This window comes from Python bivittatus, unplaced genomic scaffold, assembly GCF_059951505.1.
Source record: "Python bivittatus isolate LINGU-HERP-01145 unplaced genomic scaffold, Pbiv_v1 ctg000590_np1212, whole genome shotgun sequence".
NCBI classification, from domain to species: Eukaryota; Metazoa; Chordata; class Lepidosauria; order Squamata; family Pythonidae; genus Python; species Python bivittatus.
This window is the reverse complement of record NW_028277086.1, coordinates 2,438,206-2,460,963: the sequence shown is the minus strand read 5'-3', so window position 1 is coordinate 2,460,963 and position 22,758 is coordinate 2,438,206. Positions and strand designations below refer to the sequence as shown.

At 45.5% G+C, this 22,758-nt stretch overlaps 1 protein-coding gene across 2 annotated transcripts in view; it reads right to left on the bottom strand.

The window, feature by feature from the left end:
- ARHGAP39 (Rho GTPase activating protein 39) overlaps positions 1-22,758 on the bottom strand; it is a 137,032-nt gene that overhangs the window by 56,536 nt on the left and 57,738 nt on the right. For both annotated transcript variants that reach the window (XM_088148878.1, XM_088148879.1), the window contains one exon: positions 9,971-10,051. In XM_088148878.1, the coding sequence (XP_088005004.1) occupies positions 9,971-10,051 (81 nt within the window). The remainder of the gene's footprint in view (positions 1-9,970; positions 10,052-22,758) is intronic.

Genomic DNA, 22,758 nt, shown 5'->3' with positions numbered 1-22,758 from the left:
ATTGATTTACTTTCCAATTTTTCTTACAAGGGAGGGCACCTGCAAGACTCTTTTTGACACTGCACAACAACAAAGATGCATTCCTCCAACCCTCCCCCCGCCCTCCCCTCTCAGGTCCAATTCACCCTTCAAAGGGAGAGTCTGTGATGGAAAGACTGCCCAATTATGATGGCCAGCAGCCAAAGAGAGAGAAATCACAGCCTTCCTCCAATCTTGAGCCCTTCAGAAAGGTTAGACTACAAGCCCCATAATTTCTATCCAGTGGGGCCAGAGGCTAACATATCTACCAGACTCTACTGGCAAGTGCTGCCACATCATTAGTGACCAGATCTGAGGAGGAGAGGCAGAGATGAAAGAAAACCCAAGGACATCTTCACCTGATTTGATTAGACCTTGCCAAAAATGCTTGGGAGCCAGAAGATCCCCAGGCTTATTCTCAGGAGCCACAACCTGGAGGAGTTACCTTACTGGGCTCCTCTGCCCACTTGTGTTGTAAAAAGTCTCCTTTAAGTCCATTTTGGCACTTTCTGAACTCATGGATGCCTCCAAATAGTTTTCTTAGCCAGAAGATGGAAGTGGTTTACCATGGTCTTCTTTTGGGATGCTTGTCTGTCTTCTCAAGCTCTAGGATTTTGATCTGTGAAGTCCTTGGGGTTCTGAGCTTGGTTCTTTTCTTGCAAACGTTTCATTACCCAGCTAGGTAACATCTTCAGTGCTGAAATGGGATGGGGTTTCCCAAGGACTCCACAGTTCAACCCTGAGCTACACATATTCACCCCTATTGATTTCTTGATCTCCCATGCAAAGACCTACCAGTTCTGACATGCTTCTCTTCTTCAGATCAGCCAAGCTCACCTTCCTCCAAATCCTCCACCAACCAGATTTCCTGAACCTCCACAATTTGTTCTCAGCCCCTCAGCTGGAGGGCATCAGCTTTAAAACTGTCCCAGCTGATGTTTTCAATTCCATCTGTCATGGCCTCAAACGCTGTTGATCTCTCCCAGACCCACAGAATTGTAAATCAGCCCTGCAGGCAAGACTCCATCATCTGCAGTTTATTGAAAAAAGTCTGAGGAGGGTCAAGTCCTACCTGTGGCAGCTCCAGGAGAGATATAACACAGTCCCCCTTCATCTGCTGCCATGTAAACATGGATAGAGAGTGGTCTGTGTCCTAGGGAAAACTAGCATGTTCAACCCCATTGTCTGCAGTCAAGAGTGGTGGTGCTCCACCAAGCTAAACAAAACAGATCTTGCTCAATGTTAGCAGCATAGGGCAGATGACAAAGAACAATCCAAGTTATTTATTCCTCTCCAAAGAGAGCTATGGCGTAGCCTTAAGAAACCAACAGCTAAATCAAACGCAATCTGCGGGTGGGTAGACAGTGATTGCTCTGCTCAAACTCCTAAGAGATCAAGAGTTAAACAAGAATATATCTGATGTTCCTGGAATTGGAATCAGTTGAGAAGGTTCTGACAACGTGGTGGCCCTGTTTATGTAAAGCAGGCAGGAACATTGAATCCTTCCCATCCCAGCCCTGTAGAAGGAGAGCTATGTTAATCTATGGCAGTGTTTCTCAACCTTGGCAACTTGAAGATGTGCGGACTTCAATTCCCCTAGCTGGCTGGGGAATTCTGGGAGTTGAAGTCCGCACATCTTCAAGTTGCCAAGGTTGAGAAACACTGATCTATGGTAACCAAAAATCAGAAGGAATCCGATGGCACCTTTTCCAAGTAAGGGATTTTATTCAAAAGCAGAAGCTTTTGTGCACCTCACGAGAACCTCTGCCTTTGAATAAAATTTGTTAGTCGGAAAACATGCTCCCGAATTTTTCTCATCCAAGCAGCGTTTCTCCAAAGTGGGCCAAGGGTTAGTCTCCTAGCCAGACAGAGGGGCAGAGCATCAGTCAGCAATGAAAGGAAGCAAAATGAGCATCCGACTCCTGCTCCTACTGCAGTGTTCCTCAACCTCAGGAACTTTAAGATGTGTGGTCTTCAACTCCCAGAATTCCCCAGTCAACTCCCCAAATTCCCCATGCTGGTTGACTTCTGGGAGTTGAAGCCCATACATGTTAGTTGCTGAAGTTGAGAAACACTGTCCTATAGTGCTGCAGCTCTTTAAAAAGGCCTCAGTGCTGAGAAGCAGACATCCAGCTCTTAGGTGACCTCTGAAAAGAGCAAATTCCCAGGCCAGAAATGCATAAGCCTCCAGCCTGCATGTAGCCTCGGAAAACCTTGGGTGTAGTCTCCACAGACCTCCCAAAGTTCATGTTTAATGCAACAGAAGGGGGAAATTAATTACATACCAGGCTGGAGAGAAATCACACTGACTATAATTAAGTTGATGTAAATGTAAATGAAAGGCAATGTCTTCTTTAAAACAAACTTAAATGCTGGAAACATCTACATCATTTTCTTGGCAACTAGATGGAAACGGTTTGCACTGCCTTTTTGGGAATGTTTTTTCAACTTCCCAGCCCAGCCCACAGTCCTGATATTTCCCAGTGGTCTCCCATCCAAGTAAGACCCAGTTCCAGCCTTGCTTAGCCTTTTAAGCCCAGCTAGGGTCAGCTAGGTGGGAAATCGAGTCTGCATTTGCACCTACCCCCAATACTCCATTCAGATGGCAAATGTCGTAGACAAACGTTTATTCAGTTGTACATGTTCATCAAAGTGTTGCATGAGAAAACTCTGATTATTCCCTTAGGACAAGTAAAAGAAAACCTTACATACAATTTACATCAGGGTTCTTAAGACAGACAGACATCAAAAATTAATGGAGTTGTGTTTGGGTTCCCATTGTACAAAAAAAGAATTAGTCGTCAACACTAAATCCAAATCCATGTTCTTTGGCAAGGGATCCCAGAAATAAAAATGGCAAGTGCACGCCCAAACACTGCAACACTGGGACGACAGCTTGATGTATTTGGGATGAGAGCTTGTCCTGAAAATTTCACCGAGCTGCTGTAGCCAGAACCACATGCCATCTCCAAAAATTGTTTATAGAGCTGGAAAATTGCCCTGCTTTTCTGCACCGAAGTTCCTTTCTCTGCTCAACACACACAGAGTTCCATGATTATGTGCAACTGAAATGTGAAGAAAGGAATACAGCAGAACTGGAAATATGCAAAGTGCAGATTTTTCCAAATCACTGCACAGGCATGGAAAAAGGCGACACAATGGGCAAATTATAACTTACAGATACTTGGTTTCTGTCCATCAGTGGGCTCCATGGGACTATTCTTTGGCCAAAATGCCTAGAAAGACCACGCAGGACGCAACAATTGACCGCGCAAGTGGCCGAAGAGAATAAACTTCAGTAAGATCACACCAGGGCCTCTCTGCCACCTTCCCCCAGCCAGTTACGCAGAAACTGTAGAGGATTTCAGATCACCTCTGTTATCTATAGGGAGCATCCCAGGGTTACAGAGGGAACCCATCTTCAAATACAATGATGCTGGAAAGAGAATTTGCCATTTATTATTTTGCCCACCATACGCCACAGACAGGTGTTTCCCAACATTCTCCTGCAGTTTCTGGATAAGACAAAACCTCTGCTTTGAAAGCCAAGGTCAGAGACCTGCTTAAAGGGCGTTGTTCTTGGCCACAGCTGCCAGGAAATAAGATGCAATACTTTTTAACGGCTTTTGTGGCCAACTGACTTAGGTTTTACATACCGACAGGTTTTAATTACAACAGGTTTTCCTGCATGCCTTCAATGTATTTGGTAAACTATTAACCTGGGGAACAAACAGATGGACCCGCAGAGGCCTTTGGCTATGTGCAGTCAAGTTCCAGCAGTTGGGGAAACTCGGTGGTGCCTAGAAGAGTGATGACACTGGCACAGCCTGGGAAAAGGGGGAAGGTTTCCACCTCGTTTCCCTCCTACTCATTTCCTTGCCCTGCTCTGGGATGCCTGAAACAAAGCCCGTGGCCTGGAGGATGAGGAGAAAGGCCATGAGGGTTCCTTGAAAAGCAAGGGCAGAAGCTAAGGGAGAGAGTCACCAGGCTGGGCATGGGGCTCCTCCTTCATGAAAAGCGTCTAATCTCTCCTAAAAAATCAAGAAATGAGATTCCAGGAGTAGGAAAGGGACATCAAGTCAACCCTCTGCTCCATGCAGGAATCCAGGTGAATCCTGGCAGACGGCGATCCGACCTCCCCTTGAAGATATTCTGCTTAGGGGGGCCCATCACCTCCCTGGGGAACCTCCCTGGCTTCCAACGTCAACAGTGCTGCTGATCTTGCAGGGCAGCATAAAAGATCACAGTGCTGCTCCTTCTGCAGGGGAGCTCCCATTTTCAATGCATATTTAATCATGGCCAAAGAACAGATGGGCCGCTGGCCATGGAGGCGAGCCAAATGCAGTGGGAAAAAGGGGCAGCTTTTGATTTCCTTAAGCAACCCTGAGCACCTTGAACAAAAATAGCAAACTGATCATTCCTATTCGATGCTGACAACTGATCATAAGGTCGGACAGGGAGACCTCTCATCCCTGAACTAGCATGGGGGGCAAGAGTGAAAGAAGGGCAAACGTGCTAGATGGGATGTGAAATGAGTTTGGTGGGTGGAGTGGAAGGAGGCCGTGCTGCTAATGCAAAAAAAAAGAAAGAGAAGAGAAGAGAAGAGAAGAGAAGAGAAGAGAAGAGATGAGAAGAGAAGAGAAGAGAAGAGAAGAGAAGAGAAGAGAAGAGAAGAGAAGAGAAGAGAAGAGAAAAGAAAAGAAAAGAAAAGAAAAGAAAAGAAAAGAAAAGAAAAGAAAAGAAAAGAAAAGAAAAGAAATCCGAAAGCCAGTTGGCAGATTCTCTTTGGGCTGGCTGGAGAGCAGGCCTTTGAATCTTCCAGAATCTCCACCAGACAAGATGTGGAGCAAAGCCTCAGGAGATGCAGACTTTGAAGGCACCAGGCCTGCACTTAGCCTCAGCACTGAATGGGGGGAAAAGCAGCAGGTGTTTCTGCATCAGACTCCACCAAGTGTCCATACACTGGTGCCCACAGGGTATGACCCAAAAAGCCAAATGGCTCTGCAATGGTGCAATCCACTTAAAAAACAGCCGGAGTTTCATACTCCCCCAGGGAGCCTCCATGGCTGAGGGGAGACTGGAACCTGGATCTCCCTGTTCCTAGTCCAGCACCGTCACCACTACCCCACATCTGGCTCTTGGGCTGAAAGGGAAGGGCTGACTCAAAGTTCCCCCAGGGAACTTCCAGGGCTGAAGATGGGACTAGAGCTTGGGTCTCCCCACGCACAGACCAGCCCCTTCCCCACTACACCAGTCTTTCATCATTCCATCTTCCTTCTCCTGAATTATCCAGGAAGAGTATCCAGGCCGCAGAAGGCAGTTTTAGGAATTCTAGCCAGTATATGCCTGTGTGTGGTGGAGCATCAGACTGGATCTAAATGCATTTTCAGGACAGCTCTCTTGAGCCCATGACATGTACTCGCTCTCTGGGGCCCAATGTTTATTCCATATCTCGCAAGGCATTGTAAGGATGAAGGTCTGCAAAAGATTCAAAGGGCTGCATAAAAGATGCTCCTATTAATAACTTTGAAATCTATATAGAAAGATGCACCACAAGGTAGAAATTGTGGCATCCATGCGGGCTGTCATTTTGTCTGTTTTGAAAATAGCGAATTGCACGCTTTGAATACAGATGATTGTAATCTTTGTTCATTTGCAAAGTGCAGAATTATGATATTTACTATGCTGGATTGCAGGCTAGATCGAAGGAGGCGAAAGCAGCAGAGAACCGTCCCCGGTGTCAGAACTGTCCCCACTGCCCCAAATGCCTTATTACTACTTCTCTTGAAATCACTGCCAATGGGCTCCTGGGCCCATTTCAAAGGTCTGGTTATGACCTATAAAACCTTTTACAATACTGCACTGAGTTGCACCGGACACCGCCTGGCCAGGATTGAACCTGCCCGGTTGGTGAGGCTGTCTTGGAAGGACTTGTTAATGTCCTCCTTCCATCTGAGACCATGGAAATCCAGAGGGGACAACGAGCTTCTCTGTGACGGCTCTTAGACCTGCACTTTTTATACCTTTACTCTAGAGAAGTGTTTCTCAGCCTTGACAACTTTAAGACATCTGGACTTCAACTCCCAGAATTCTCCAGCCAGCACAGAATTCTGGGAGTTGAAGTCCACCCATCTTAAAGTTGCCAGGGTTGAGAAACACTGCACCAAACAACCGCCAGGGTTCCAGCTGTGCTTCCCTGCCCCTCCTCCAGCGCTACAGTCTCCATGCTGAGATGAGCAAAGGACCATCTGAGGGGTTCTGAACGTCACTGCCACCAAGGCTTCTGTATCAACAGGATGACATTTTGTCATTGTGTTTCCATCCCTGTCTTAATCATCTCTAACATTTATTTAACGCGCCTCTTCTCTGTGGCTCAGGGCACTAGGCTGATGTGTTTCACCGTTTCCCAGAAGCCCAAATGCTTAGGTTTCTCATGCGGCCAAACCCTCTGGACCCCATCAGTGAGCCACCAAAGGCAGTTAACGCTGGCAGAAAATGAGACACGTACAGAGAACGAGATATTAATAATCACTAGGGCATGTAGCCATCTTTTGAATTATGGATACAGAGTTCTAAAAAAGAAAGAAAGAAATGTAATTCCCCCAGGAAGGAGGAAGCTCTGGAGCTGAAAAAGAATTTGTCTTGCGCACACCTAGACAATAGAGAACCCAGAATTGGAATGGACTCTTATTTCTCTGTAGTCCAGAGAATGGAGGAGGGATGGAAGTCCCAAAAACCCAGCCAACCTGAGGAATGATGCTTCTATAAGATTTTGGAAGGAGGGGCGGGGGCTTCAAGTCAGTGTGGACTTCTGGCGACAAGCCTCTGCAGTTTACTTGGCAAGGTGTTTCAGAAATGGTTTGCCCTTGCCTGCTTCTTCCCAGGGCTGAGAGAGAGGGACTGGCCCAAGGTCACCCAGCTGGCTGCATGCCCAAGGCAGGACTAGAACTCAGGGTCTCCTGGCTTCTACTCCAGTGCCTTTAACCACTCCATCAAACTGGCTTGCTCTGTAGGGTTCCTTCTTCTTAAATAGCAGAGTCCTTTGGCGCACATTAACTTATCAGCGAAAGCTGAAAATGGATCATGGGATTTACTGGTTCATCACTCATGATTTCAGCCTGTACGTTATGAAATAATTGAAAGACAACATTATTGGCCAACTATCTCTCTTTAGAATGATGAGGGCAGTCTTGCTCAAGGGCGGGGAGTTGTGGGCACTGTAGCACCCAAAGCTCTGGAAAGTGCCACGCTGGGGAAGCCGGAGGTATGTAGGCAACGATAGATCATCCTTGCCAGTGGAACTGGCCATGTGCCTCCGGAGGGGCAACAGAAGGAAGAACGGTAGAGTTTGCCCTCCTTCAAAGTAATCACCCCTAAGTTTTCTTCCACATGGCAATCCATTCCTCTTGGAAAGGAGAAAAGCTGCGGTCAAGCCACTGCTGCTGCTGCTAAACCTGCAGCCTGCTGAACCCAGAGGCTCGGCATCAAGTCTTCCTGCTCCTGCCCTTTCTCTTTCCTTGGTCAAATGGTAGGAATGAGTTCCAAGGTCTGTAGACGAGCTTTCTTCAGTCTTACTGAGCTGCCGGACTACAGTTCCAAGTCCCCACATCCAGCCTGGACGTTGGCCAGAGGGGATGGGTAGGGATGGGCGCTGAGAACCCAATCATTTTGGAGGGGGTGCTCTGCTTGTCAAGGTCAGGTTCCATTATGTTACCCCTGAATGGAAGATACACTCCAACGTTGCCCATTTTGTACTCAAGGGCCTTAGAGAAAACAGCGGGCAGCTTTCTTGTAGCCATGCCCTGCTGCAGACCTAGACCAGACCTGGGCTCAGTATTAAATCCTGCTGAACTGGAAAGGGGGGCTCAAACCTCAGGTAACCGGGTTGCCTGAGGACCGTCTCACCCCTATTCTATCAACCCGTCCCACCCGGTCAAGCAGAGAGGGTATGCTGAGGACCCCATCGATGAAAGAATGCCGACTGGGGGGGCCCAGAAGGAAAGTCTTCTTTGCCATGGCCCCTGCCCTATGGAATACCCTCCCCCCAGAGGTGAGGCAGGCCCCTACTCCCTTGACCTTCCAGAAAGCAGTCAAGACCTGGCTCTGCCAACTGGCATGGGGTGAGAGAAGGGGCAACCAACCCTGGGGGTGGCTAGCACCTTGAAGAGGCTCCCATATGTTAATATCTTTTCGATCACCTGCATCTTGGAAGATATTATTATTTATGTATGTATGTGGTTTTATTGTATTTTTATACTATTTTTATTGTATTTTAACTAATATTTGTTGTTTTTATTGTAAGCTGCCCAGAGTCGCTTCCTCATGAGATGGGTGGTATCTAAATTTGAAATATAAATAAAAAATAAGTAAATAAAAATCTTGCTGTAGAACCGGTAAGAACTCTCCATGCTGTGCTCAGGTGTTCAACTACTCTGCTGGCAAAGACGTGGGGAAGCAAGTAAGAACGTTCTTGTGGTTTGCCCAACCTTGGCCAGCTGGAACGGAGACCTGTGTACCTGTCGGGTGATGGTTTTCTTATCACCAATTATGACTGGTGGCTACTGCTGAGGTCCTGCTCTTCAAACCACAAGACCTTTGTTTTCCTCTATGGCTCAGATGGAAGAACAGTGACTATATCCTCTGTGGACTATATCCTCCACAAAAGGAGGATATGGACTATATCCTCCACAAAACAGTGCTTTTGCATCCTGCTGGCAGTCTTCAGAGGAATTTGGCTGGCCACTGTGGGTCTAGAAAGATGAACTGGACAGATCTCTGCATCTTAGGCCAGTCAAAAGAGATACTCTTGGGCTAATAATCCAACTTGGAGCAAGGGTGGTGGCTTACTATTACTGCAAAACCAATCTCTAAAACCTGTTTGCTCAGAGGTGAGGTGAGAGTGGGAGAGAAGCAGAAGGAAAGAACAGAGCCTCTTTTCCCACCGTTTTCAGCTCCCTTGAAACTTCCCACTGCCCTCCACCCCCATTTCTGAGACTTGTGTTCCTGCAAAGAAGCAGCAAAGCTGCTGATGCCAAAAAGCTTTTGAAGAAGCCAAGCTGAGCAGAAGTTGATGGGCCCTCTGAGAGGCAAGACCGAGGGGTTCCTTGCCTCCCGACCTTGCCTTTCTATCAAAGTAGAGATGAAGTTGACAAGCCAGGCAGCCAACATAAATTAATTTGTCTAATGGGGCCAATATGGCTGGAACTAAATTAGAGGCTCAGAGGTCCATCTCCGGAAAGATGTCTATGTCTGATAGAGGAAGTCTTCCACCCACCCATGCCAGCCGAGTAGAATGATGGTGTCTACTGTGATCCGTTTCACACCCCCTTCTGGACACGGCCTCCTTCATGTCAGCCCTGCCCCGAGCAAGCAGGAATAAAAAAAAACGAGGGCAGAAAATGTCTGTGCCAGTGTCTCTCCCCACCTCGCTGCCTCCTTTTAAAGACAAAGATAGGTAATAATGACTAAGGAGAGCAAATATTGACAGTTTGTTGCATGCTGGCTCCAGAGCAAACAACTGGGTGCAATTCAAGGGACAAGATTATAGAGCAGAGGAAGCTCACAGCCTGGCATCCTTCTGTTTGAGATGCAAATTTTATCACCTCTGAAACCAGGAATAATCATGGGCTTGGAGGAACCTTCTCTCCCACTTTGCATGCAGAAGGCAAACTCAATAGAGCTGTCAGCCCAGCCGCTTCTAAGAGCCAAACACCTGGCCCATTAGGGAGGGACTGGCTCTTGGGGATTTATTTTGTTCCGTTCCTATCCCACCACTAGCCAAGAGAGCAGAGCCAGCCTACAGTTTTAGCCATGGCCAGCGTCCCTGGCCCCAAAGCTCTACCTGACAGATATTCTGCCATGAACCTCCGCCGGGGTTCCAACCCCGCTACAAGACCAAGTGCAACTCCCATTTCCATGCATTCAGGTTCAAAACTCGAGTGAAACTGCTTACCGGTAGTGGAGCCGCTGACCGTCTGAGCTGTAGTCTCGGTAGAGCTCGTATTCCTTCTCAAAAACTCCAGGAGGGGAAGAGCTGTGAGAGAGAGTTAGGAAAAAGGAAGCATTAAAGCAAGAAAGAAGGAACACCAAGGGACTTCATGCATGCTAGCTGAGTATCACCTTAGCCTGCTGCAATTGTTTTCTCAGTTTTGGTTAAAATTCTGCAGCAAGAGGAATCAGAGCCAAGTCACCTCGCCTGAATCTTTGGTCCTAGAGAGATAAGGGGTCTCAAAGACCAGCTAGTTGCTTGACCAAGGCTTCCCTTATTAAATGTGAACATCTTCCCCTCTCCTGCTGTTTTCTGCAAGGGCTTCCAAGATGAGTTGGGCATGTCATGCAAACTCAGAAGAACAACTAAAATGATTCTGAAACCAAAAGCATTAAAATTCAGAAGCATTTAAAAACCAGCAGCACAGTTTGCTTCAACTGGCAAGTGTCCTGTCTAAACAGGGAAGGCCTGCAGAGAAGAGGTGGAACAGAATTCTCCTGGAAAGGAGAACCAAAGCCAGACTTGCAGGTATAAAGGAAACAGGGCCGGTTGGAAACACCTTAAAGCTGAAGCAGCTTGAACAAGAGAGGGCAGCCCTTCAGGACCCCCAGTCCCAACCCACCTGGGGCTTCACCGTCTGCACAAAGACTCCATGTTGTGGAAAGAAATGGGCCAGGATCTTGTGATATTTGTGTAAAAGTGGAATAACATATTCTGCACGCACACCACATGCTAAGCTAAAATAAGCCACACTATGACTTAACACAATGATCCAGTTCACTCAACGCACAAAGACTTAACGTGGTTTGTAAATCAGGGTTACTGGTTTAGGGAGCTGTGTGAATGCAGCCTTTCACAGACCCTGGTGAAGGTTCTGGCTAAAACACACTGGGTTTTAGAGGTGGACCCAGAGAGGTTGTCTGGCTGGCCAAGAGTTGATTCCAAACTCTGCAGACAAGAAAGCGCCTCTAAGTTAAGAAAAAAAAATTCTGGGCTGCACAACCTTATACCGCAGTGGTGGAAGAGCTGCTGTGGCAACCACTTTGGCAAGTCTAAGTCCACCAGCTGAAAACCACTCACCCCAAAAGTATGCGTGGTCCCACCTTACCAGTGACGAACAGAAGCACAGACACAACGGGCCCGTCAGCTGTAGCGGTGCAAACCTGCTATTGGCCACCATCAGCACTCCACCTGTGTGGCAGCTGAAGAAGTAGTCGACGTGCACCCCTACACTGCCTTCTCAAGAGGAGGACAACCCTCCCTGAGTTGCCTGGCATGTCTGTCCTGTTCAGATGACCTGCTGGCCCTCATTCAGGCCACTGCCAGCATCAGGCACCCTCAGCATCCTTTGCTTGCCTCCATCCCCTCTCCCTGGACATCCTATCACTCCTCTCCTAGTGGCTCGACTTGGGAAAAGAGACCAAGAATGACTCACAGATGAAATGGAAGGGCTTAAATGCAAAGAAGATCTAATGCCCTTTCAGGCAGACTGAATAAGAAGAGGGCTTCTTGTCAGATTAAAGCTTTAAAGAGCATCTGTCTCATGTCTAATAGCCTTTTGCAGAGTCACTTTAAAACCTGCTCTGTGTTTTACCTTCCTGTTATTAAAAACAACTGCTTTTGTGTAATCACAACATTAAAGCTCCCCGGATAACAAGTCTACCGCCTTCAAGGAGCACAACACTCTCTGAAGTTTCTGCAGCCAGGCTCTAAAATGGACAGTCTGCTGGAAATAATGTTTCTTGACATTCTTACTGCAATCTTCTCTTGGCTGTCAGCCTCCAAACAATTCTGCCTCTTCCTACCACATCCCCCCCTCATTTTCCCACTGCCAAGAATAACTATGAATACACAAAACACTCTTTCCTTGTCATGTGTTTGATGAAGTGGATCGAGCTCCATAAAAGCTGATGCAATTTTTTTTAAAAGTTAGTCTTCAAGATGCAACAAGGGTAACTTTTTTTTCCTCCCAGACATCTCACGTAGACATTAAATACAAAACAAATAAAACAGGGACCCTTTGTGAGACTCCAACAGGTGAAAAAATCCAACCGACAGCCTCCCACTGGAAATGGTGCCTCCAAATCCCAGCCCTGATATTCCAGAAGACAACCGCAGATGCTATCAAAAGCCGTTCAATGCCCCATTGCAACCCGAACCTCTTTCCCCTTCTAGACCCCAGTGCAGATTGTCCACCAAGAGGATCAAAGCTGCGTCCCATAAACTACATCTGGGCCAAGACTCAAATGGAACAAGATCGTGCCTAACTTGGAGCTTCAAGCACACGCTCTATGCCTACAATGACATGATCTTCATACTTCTGTTTTCTAGTCTTAAAAGGGCACCATTAAGCCAGTCCTGCGTATATATCGGGGGGGGGGGGGTCAAAAGGAGTCAAGATCGCAGCCATATCCATGTTATTGAAGCCCCACCTCCCCAATCCTGAACAAAGGCCTCACTAAATGATAATGTTTTGCCTACACAAAGGAAGATCATAGAGAGAGAATAAGTTTGCCATCCCTGGAGAACATGTCACACCCATGTGGCAAAGTGTAATGGGCATGGGCTTGATAAGTCATGGTTCTTCAATGCCCCTCCATGCATAACTCTGCCATGTAAGCTCTCATCTTATGACCCACAAACCCACATACACATTACTGTTCTGTCATGTTCAAAACTTGGAGATAGCTGGGCAGAGTGAACTGGGCCCATTTGTGCCAATGACCCTGTTCTCACAACACGCTTGAGGGGTCAGTGGTGATAAGGAGGGTAATGGGTTGAGGAAGCAGTGAACTAGTGGCTTAAGAATTTGATTTAGCCTTCCCCCAAGCCTGGATAAATGGGGAGGGTTGAGGAAAGACCTGGTGACCTACCTTGTAAAAACCTTGCCAAGACATTTTATGGAAAGAATCTCAAACGAATCAGATAGGGTGCCCAACAGTCGGACCCCCAGGTCAGAAGCTACCCAACAAGCTACTGGGGCAGAGCAAGGATGTGCAGTGAGTAGTCAAGGCATTAATGATGCACCTGGGGCAACTCCAGCAGGAATCCCAGCTGCTGATGCACCATCGGTGAAAGCAAGGGTCTGCACTGCATGAAGATACATTGAATAGCAACGTGGAATGTCCGAGGAACGAGCCAGAGTAAACTGGATATCATCAGATGGGAGATGACCAGATTGAAAATCGACTTCCTTGGCATCAGTGAGCTAATTCACTTTCCTAGAATCGCAGATTGATCAAAGCAATGAATGCAGTCCAGAAATAAAGCATTGAATAGCACTGGGTCGCACAGCAATGATGCGCATGAAGTGAGTATGGAAAAGCAAGGACATCGGCCTTGCAATTATACGCAGATCAGTCTGCACTATTGTGTTTCCCATAGCTATCTATGGTTGCAAAAGTTGGACCATGACAAACCTAGACAAGGAGAAAATTGACTCATTCGAACTGTGGTGTTAGAGAAGCTCCTGTGCATTGCTTGGTCAGCAAAAGTGACAAACAAGCAAGTACTGGAGCATATAAAACCAGACATATCGCTGGAGGGCAAAATCACAAAATTCCGCCTTACTTATTTCAGCCACGTCATGCGATCAAACTCGCTGGAAAAGGCAGTTACAGTATGCTCGGGGTGGTCAGCGGTAAAAGGAAACGAGGCCGCCAGAAAACATGGTGGCGAGACACCATCAAAGCCGACACCGGCCAGAGCATAAAACAGCTGAAAGAAGCCGTACAAGATCGGAAAACGCGAAGAGAGCTGATCCATCGAATCGCCAAGAATCAGACACGACTGAACAGATAGAATCAGCAGCAGCATCAACAATTCGGTCATGCACAGACAGGTTAATGGAGGGGGTTTCAGTGTTCCTGCAGCTTGGCTGACTGAATGATGGAGGCATAACTTATTAAGTCCTGCAGGAAAATGGGATGGAGCAGAAGAGCAGATGAGAAAGGCAAGTCTCCCCATTACAGAATCCGCTGCCAAAGCCAGGCGCCAGAGAACACGCCTCCAAAACAGCGATCGGCTGCAGCAGCCAAGCCATGCCTACTGTTGCCCACCTGGCCGATGGGGAAGGAGAAGGTAGTGCCCTATTCTCCTAGGGCGAGGGCTCACGGAGCACTTGGACAGTCTAGAGAAAGGGGGTAGAGTTTTCGTCCCCAGTGGTTTCGACCCAGTTAGTATGATAAGTAGTTTTTACTGGGCTAGTGCCTGACTGGGTTATATGTACTGTGGGAAAGTGGCCATTGTGTGAACATGGTTTCACTTTAAAAATGTGCAGATTTTATTCCATCCATGTATGCATCATGCCGAGAGCCTCAGAATACAGCAATGTACAAAGAACAGAAGAGTTGCAGAATTTTTAAAAATAAGGAAGAAAAGAGAAAGCTTCACCAGTGGAGTGTTTGTGCTAATGAAGGGTGCTAGGAGGTGCTTCCTGAATGAAGAGAAAGAAATGATTTGTCCTAACGGAATGGAATGTACTTTCAAAACACAAAGAATAAAGTTGCAATAAAAATTAGCTCTGACAAGAAGCTTAATTTTAACGAGTCCTCTGGGCCTTACAATTGTGACTTGCGGAGGCATTGTATTAAAATCACGTAAGTCCTTTCCTTGTAGCCTCCAGAGCACTTGCTAATAATCCTACTCCTCAGCTCCTGTGTCACTCTGCACACACCTGCACTCGTGTTGCCTCCACAGCCTGCCACAGTGAGCTAGAGCGATGCAAAATGCAGGGCAGTTGGGCTCGGCCCTTCTCTCCACTGCATCCAGCTCGTTGGCCATCTGTGGTGACTCCAACAGCCAGAACAGGAAGCCAACTTACTCAGCTTTGGAGGGGCTGGACCTATCATACCCCGAAGAAGAAAACCACAGCCCTCTCCATGCAGGCAGGGAAGCCTTCAGAAGCCAGACCCACTCCCCAGAAACAGGAGCAGGGGTGCAAAGGTTGGAGAGTCCATGAAGCAAAAGGATGGGTCATATCAAGCTGCTCTGAGGCACCTCATCACCAAATGCTTCAGTGGGGGAAGAAAGCAGGCCTTCAGGGAAAGCAGACAGGATGGTCCCGAAGACACAAGAGACACAAGAGGGGATGGAGTTGAAGGAAATGAGGTAGGAGTAGGAGAAGGCAGAAAGGAAATATTTTGCCCCCCAGTTGAGAAGGCCTGGCCAAGTAGGGCTGGTGGAACAAGGCCAAGATTTGGAGGGGGTCTCCTAACACTGTAAAAGGTAGAAGCAAGCATGAAATGGCATGAAAATAGGCAAAGGCAGAAGGCTAACTGGTGATCACAACGGGTCTTGCAGCCTTTCCCCAGCAAGAGGCCCTCCAACGTGCTGGACCAGCCATTTCTGAATTCCCAGCCAGCCAGATCATGAGGGTGCTAGGCAGGTTGGGCAAAGGTTGCACCCAGAGCTTGAAGGCGAACAACATTCTGCAGGAGAAACTGTCCTTCTCAAGGCCACAAAGAGTTCTTAATACAGTTGTCAGCCACGGGAGTGAAACAGACCCTCTGTGACCAGAAGCAGTATCTTCTCACACCAATGACCATGGAAAGCCATCTCCATCTTGCCTAGGTAGGCCCTCACTCCCAACTGGGCCACCCAGACCCATCTTCAGGACTTCCTTCTTCCTTGCAGTGCTTCAAGGATGACTTGCATCCCAGGAGAAAAGAGGAACATTTGCTTGCCTCTTTTCCCCAATGTCCTATCTTTATTTTGTCTTCAGCACCTGTGCACACATACACTACGACATGCCTACGCTGCTGTTAAACTCCCTGGGAACAGTAGATGAGCAGCCCTGAGGGCAAGATCTTTTTTATGCCACACCATCAAAAAATAATTCTTCAGCCCTTGACAATCCAAAGTTGGATTAAGCTCAACAAAAGTGTTTTACCCACCCACCCACCCTCCCACCCACCAGGATCTTCCAGCAGTAAGGATCAAAGGCGGGTCAAGGGCTCCAGCTGGGTGGATTTCAGCTACAGAAACTGCCACTCCATTAAAATCCACTTCCCCCTACCCCCAGCCAATTCCTGCCAAAGTCGTCCAAAACCTCCATCAAAACTCTGTCCAGAGGTGACACATCCAAGGAGTTTGCTTGGTATCCCCCCAAAGCAGGAAAAAGAAACTCACCCCAGTTCTACATCCCAAATTCTCCTGAGGGACAATTCTAACATTAAACAGAGTTTTATTAGCAAGTCAAGATCTGAGCAGTCAGACAGATAGATGGATGCGTGTTTGGGTACCTGCGTAGACACCAACCCACTTGCATACACACACACACACAAATCCTTCTTGGCCACACTATGAACATTTGGCAATTCTGAAGTGATTCAAATATTAATAACCACTTTCCATTAATTTATTGCTTTTAAAGTACTGTATTCCAAGCACTTTAGGTACATAATCCTGTAACGCAGATCAGGATTACTGACTAAGCAAAGTGGGGAAAGATCAGAGAAGTCTTCCATTTGCACATTTAGAATGCAAGGATACCTGGGGGGGGGGGGAAGGGGGGAGTTTTCTGCTGCTTTGAAAACGTTCCATGCAATTTTTTAAAACAATTAAAAAGCCAGCGGTGTGCTCTATCCCAATGAAGTTTAATTGCTGTTGGAGTCTTAGACATTATCCTTCTGCCCTGGGGCATCACCCTTTATATTCATACGCCCATTAAAAATTTCTATGAAGTTGTTTGTTTGCTTTTTTCAAGGAATTAAGCAAGCTTTTAATGGACTCTGTGTTTTCCAGCAGCCTCAAAAATGGGGCCCACTTGCCTCTCTGGAAATAGATGTGTAACTCTTCTTGTGGGCCTCGCGGGAAGTCCTCTGCGTCCAGGTTTCACCCCACAGCAAGCTCCCCATATTTCTGTTCTAGAGAACAAGCTGCATTTGCATCTGTTTGACACAGTTCTTAGGTTCAAATCATCAGAAGGGCATCTTGGATCTCAGCCACTCCAATTGCTGGGTGGGAAAAAAGGATTCCAGATCCTGGCGTAAAATACTCGCCCACACATCGTGCAGTCTGAGTTCAGGACCAAGTTTCATTCCTTTCAATGAGAAAGGCACCAAGACCACCAGGAACTGTCAATTGCCAATATAAATATTGTGAAGAAATAAACAGATCCTGACTGCTCATTGGAAGGATTGATAATGAAACTCAAGCTCAGATACTTTGGCCACCTAATGCGAAGAGAGGACTCTTTGGAGAAGACCCTGATGCTGGGAAAGGTGGAAGGCCAAAGGAGAAGGGGACGGCAGAGGACGAGATGGTTCACTGAGCAAACTCAGGGAGGCAGTGAAGGACAGGAAGGCCTGGCGCAATATGGTTCATGGGGTCACAAAACTCAACTTAACAACTGAACAACAGCAACAACAAAAGAGATCCTAAATTCCCTTCTGCCAAAAAGGATGCCGTGCAATGTGATGAACACAGGAAGCTAACTAGTACTGTAACTGACTTAATTTAATTCTGTATTTAAAAAAATGATGAACCACTTTTTGGAATGTTACTGCAAAGCACCCAGTGAACTCAGCTGCAAATGGAAAGCTCCCCTCCACTGCCCCCCGTCCCACCCCACCCCACCAGCAACCCTGCCCATCACCTTGTGCTTTTCAGGCCAACAAGCTAAAGAACTTTGGCCTGGGAAGGATGGAAGTGAGCCCTGGAAAGCCCAAAACCTCCCTGTGACAGGAACATGCAAGAACACCAAGCGATTCCTTAGAGCTGACAGAACTGTTCATTCTGCCAGGAAGGAGCGGCTGGCACACTGCAGAAGGAAAGAGGGCAGTCTTTGTGCTCAATGGTCTTCTTGAACTTCTACTGTCTGCTAATGGTCTGCAGTTTACATTGCTATGCAGCCTCCCCCTACCTGGTGTCCTTTGGACATAATTTCCAGCATGGGTGGAGGCTGGGAACTCCTGACACATCTGGAGGGCACCAGGTTGGGGAGCCCATTTAGAGTATTGGCGGAAGAGGACCAACCGAAGTCCTCTCCTTGTTTCTGTTTTTGGACCTTCTGGAGCTAGTGGCTGTCCCACAGGATCAGACTCGACTCCGGCAGATCCAGATCTGCAAGTATCTGCTTCAGGAATTCAATCACAACTAAATGAGACATGATAACAGACCACAGCAAAAAACTTGGCAACACAAAATTATTTCTTAACAGGAGACCAGACAGCCATTATTTCCATTCCACTGATCTCAACTCCAATTTTATGTTTTTATTCTTCCAGTTGACACTAAATTTTCTGTAGCTCCTATGCAAGCTCAGTGGATTATTTGGGGGGAGGGAGGGAATTGCCTTTTAGCTGACCTTCAGAACATTAGATGGAGACTGACCTTCCTCCCACGTAAGTAGGACTGGAGGAAAACAGGTTCCCAGGTTTTTATTCAACATCTACATTCATACAACCCTACTCCAGGCTTCACACTGTCAAACACAGCAGTATTAAAGAGACTTCCATGCCTCTTACACACTACATGGACTGCCCCTAAGGACATAGGAAAGGCTGGTGCTGGATCACACCAGGGCATTGGGCGGGGTATAAAAAAAAATCAAGATGGCAATCATATCTCTGTGACTGAGATACCTCACCTCTTCTGGAATTCAATCTTCTGAGTGTGACCACTACCTTGACTTTTTTGACACCACCCCAAGGGACGCCCCTGGATCAAAGGCTTCTCTGTAGACTAGCCTTCTGCTCTGAGACTATGTCCACTGACAGGGCAGGAGCACAAGAGAAGCCTCCAGTTGTGACTCCTGACAAACCAGGATTATACAGTATCCTGCCTCCAACATTGCAGCACTAAATAGCCATTATGGTTACAGGCCTTGACAGTCTTATCTTCCACGAATTTCTCTGATCTCTTCAAGCCACTTGGGTTGATAGCCAGCGTTGCATCTTCTGCTAGCAAGTTCTCTCTGTCCTGGCTGCCTCACCTCTGACTCAGGTTGTTAACATTATAAAATGCTTTCTCCTCACTTTGCACAATTATTTACACCTCTAAGTACCGCAGCTTAGTCACGCCCTCATTTTGACTGCCCCTTTCTGTACTTTTTCCAGCTTTGTACATTTTCAGAGCAGTACTCCTGTTCATCTTCAGTGGCCATAGTATCAAGACACCACAATATGGGCATTTTTATTTCCCATTTCTTTCTTAACAGTCCTGAAAACAGGATGTCCCTTCTGCAGAGCACCCACATGCTGTGTTGACAACTGTGAGACCCTTTTCATGAAAATCAATGTGGGTTTTTACCTAAAAGACAGTGATGAGATAATATTACAAACGCGATGGATATTTTGAAGCATTTGGAGCAACACAATGAAAAACAAGCTGCATTGATCTTCTGAGATGCAGAGAAGGCCTTTGACAATTTGAACTGGATTTTCTTGTTTACAGTTCTGGAACATATGAACCTTGGGAATAATTTTATTAAATGGGCAAGATTGATTTATACCTCACAGAAAGCACAAATAATTGCTAATGGAGAACTAATAAAACCTTGTGAGATTCAAACAGGAACAAGACAAGGATGCCCACTGTCTCTGCTCTTGTTCATTTTAGTTCTTGAGGTACGGAATAGAGACATAAGACAAGATGAGAGAATAATGGGAGTTAAGATTAAAAAAGAAATTTATAAGCTAAAGGCATTTGCAGATGAGCTAGTGATAGTTTTGGAGGATCCGTTAGAGGGAGGAGAAACAATGGGAAAATTACAGGACTTTGGTATGCCAGCAGGTTTTAAGATTAATAATCAGAAGGCAAAGTTGTTAACAAAAATATGAAAATAGAAGATCAAATAGAACTGATGGAGAAAACTGGTTTTAAGATTGAGAAAAAAATAAAGTATTTGGGCATTGTTATGATGAATATGAATTGTATGTTCTTTCAAAATAATTATGTTAAGACACAGAATGAACTTAAGAAGGACATGTTGAGATGGGAGAAATAATTGTCACAGGAAGAATTTGTGATAAAAATGAATGTTTTGTCTAGAATGATGTTTTTGTTTCAGACAAAACCTGTTGTGACAACTGATGTACCATTTAAGCAATGGCAAAAAGATGTTTCTAAACTGGGATGGCAAGGGAAAAAACACAAGTTAAAGTGTTACAAGATGCATAGGAAAGAAGAGGGCTGGGTTTACTGGATTTGAAATTGTATTTTGCAGCTCGTTGTTTGGTTTGGATGAAAGAGTGGGTGTTGCTGAGAGACAAAAGACACGGAGATTTATGGCATGATAATATTAAAGTTAATGTGGACATTAATCATTTTATTAGATGTGCCATATTGAGACTATGGAATAGATATAAACCCAGGCTGTGCCCGAAAACATCTTTATAGATCTCAGCACAAGAAACATTTTATAGAAGAGAAACAATAGGCAAAGACAAATTATTGGAAAATCACCCAGGAGAATATAAAATTAAATCAAGAGAGCAACTAATGGCAGAAGGATATAATTGTCAATGGTTTTCCCATTTACAGTTATCGGAAAGATTTAAAATAGATAAAAGTAAGACAGAACTTGAAATGCAATTGTGTACTGATGATGAACATGTAATTGCTAAAATGTATAAACTTTTGTTGAAATTTGAAATGGAGGAAGAACAGGTTAAAGAATGTATGATAAAGCAGGCTAAGATTTTGGTTATAATATATAGATGGATCAATGGGAAAATGTGGTTAAAAGGGTTGAAATTTACATTATGTCTTAAAGAGAATTTCTATACAATGACATATCGTTGGTACATGATGCCAGAGAAACTATCTAGACTGTATAAGAACATTTCAAATGTATGTTGGAAATGTGAACAACATGAAAGGACATTTTATCATGCTTGGTGGACATGTAAAAAAGCTTTAAAAAATTGGATTCAAATACATATACTGATACAAAGGATTTTAAAGATTAATACTCAACTGAAGCCAGAACTTTTCCTTTTAGGACCGATGGATAAAGAGTTAGAAAAGAACCATGGAAGATTATTTCAATATATGATTACTGTGACAAGATTATTATATGCACAAAAATGGAAAGATTCCTCCACCATGGAGGAACAGTTGGTGAAACTGACAGAACTTGCTGAGATGTCCAAACTGACTTCTTTGATTAGAGAAAGGTCATTATTGACATTCATCAATACTGGAAACTTCTTATGGACTTTTTGCATAAGAAAGAAAATGATTTTGTGACTTATGGTTTTTATGCTTAGAAAGAATAGGTTATAGAAAGAAGGGAATTATGATGAAACCTTAGAGAGAGGGGTTTGATTAGAATTGTATGTATAACTGCCAAGAAGAAGATCAGAAGCCACTTCTTTATATATTCTCTTCTGTTTTTTTACCTTCTTTTTCCTATCTTCTTTTTTCTTTTCCACGTTTACTTATTTTTTTCTTTCTTTGAATGTATTTCTTATTACCTATGTAAAATATTTTAATAAAAACTATAAAAAAACCCATTAGGCCCTTGACAGATGGGCATGAACCTTTGCCAACATCAGCTCCCATCTCTGCTGCCACCTTGATTTCAGCTTGGCTTCTTCCATTCCGGCTGCTTCACTTTGCTGTCGCCCACAAAATGTGGCTAAGAGAAGGTGTGGATCTCAGGGAACATGCCCCCCAACCAAGACAAACCTGTCTTTCCCTTTTTATGTGAATGTTTCTGGTTTTTCTTTTCCACGCTCTGTTGTATGGGATCCACGGAGGCAGAGTACAGGGGAAGACAGGTATGAGTTCTCTGTTGAAAACAGAGTCAGTCCTTTGTAAAAGGAGTGTTCTATGGAAACAGGAAGGAGTGAGCCCATACTTGTGGTTTTATGATTTCACTTGGCCTTCTATTTCCATTCACAGGAAAGCATCTAATTCTTACCAGGATTCATTTGCCCTTGTGAAATTGGAGTTTTTTTACTAGTCACGTCTATTTGGTACTTTCTGCATCTCCCAATGTGTCCTGCAAGGTTGGGAAGCTTGAAACAAGAACCACCTGGATTGTTGGAAAGAACTTAACTTGCTAGTAGGGGAATGGAGCAGACTCTTGAAAGCCTATCAAAGCAGTTCTCTAGATCGACTTATACCTAGCGTAATTAAGACAGGGTTGCTCTGAATCCCTTTCTTGTGCTTCCCTCCACCCCAGGGCTGAGTTGCCTCTTCTGCAATGGCCCTGTTTCCGTCTTTCAATGTCTTCCTGCCATTTCTACGTTTTCCTGGGTCTGTTACAAAGTCCATCACACAATGCTGCCACATGACCCAAGAAGAGTCTGGAATTTTTGAAAAAAGGTAAACTGCAGCAGAATTCCCAGTGACTTGAGAGATCTATTTTGGCAACAGGATGGAAGTGGGCTACCATTGTCTTCTTCCAGGATATTTTCTCAGCTTCCCAATCTGTGGATTTCCTGGTAGTCTCCCATTCAGGGAAGACCACATTCCAAACCTTCTTAGCTTTTCCAAGATCAGCTAAGGCTGTCATCTACTCTTTTTACTCTGCTCTCTAAAAACCGCAATGGCTTTGAGATACAGACGAGGTGACCCCAAATCAAGCGCAAAATATTCCCAATAAAGAAGAGGGAATGCCATGCATTCTTGAGGAAATAAGCCTCTTCCTTAGCTAGCAACGCAGAGGGAAAGTCTGATGAAAGCAGAACATAAACTCACCAATTTATACCCCAATATGGACTTTGGGAAGGAAACGTCTTCTTTCTCTGCCTAAAGCAGAATGTAAGTCCTCAGGGCAAGGATGCTTACGATGCTCCTGC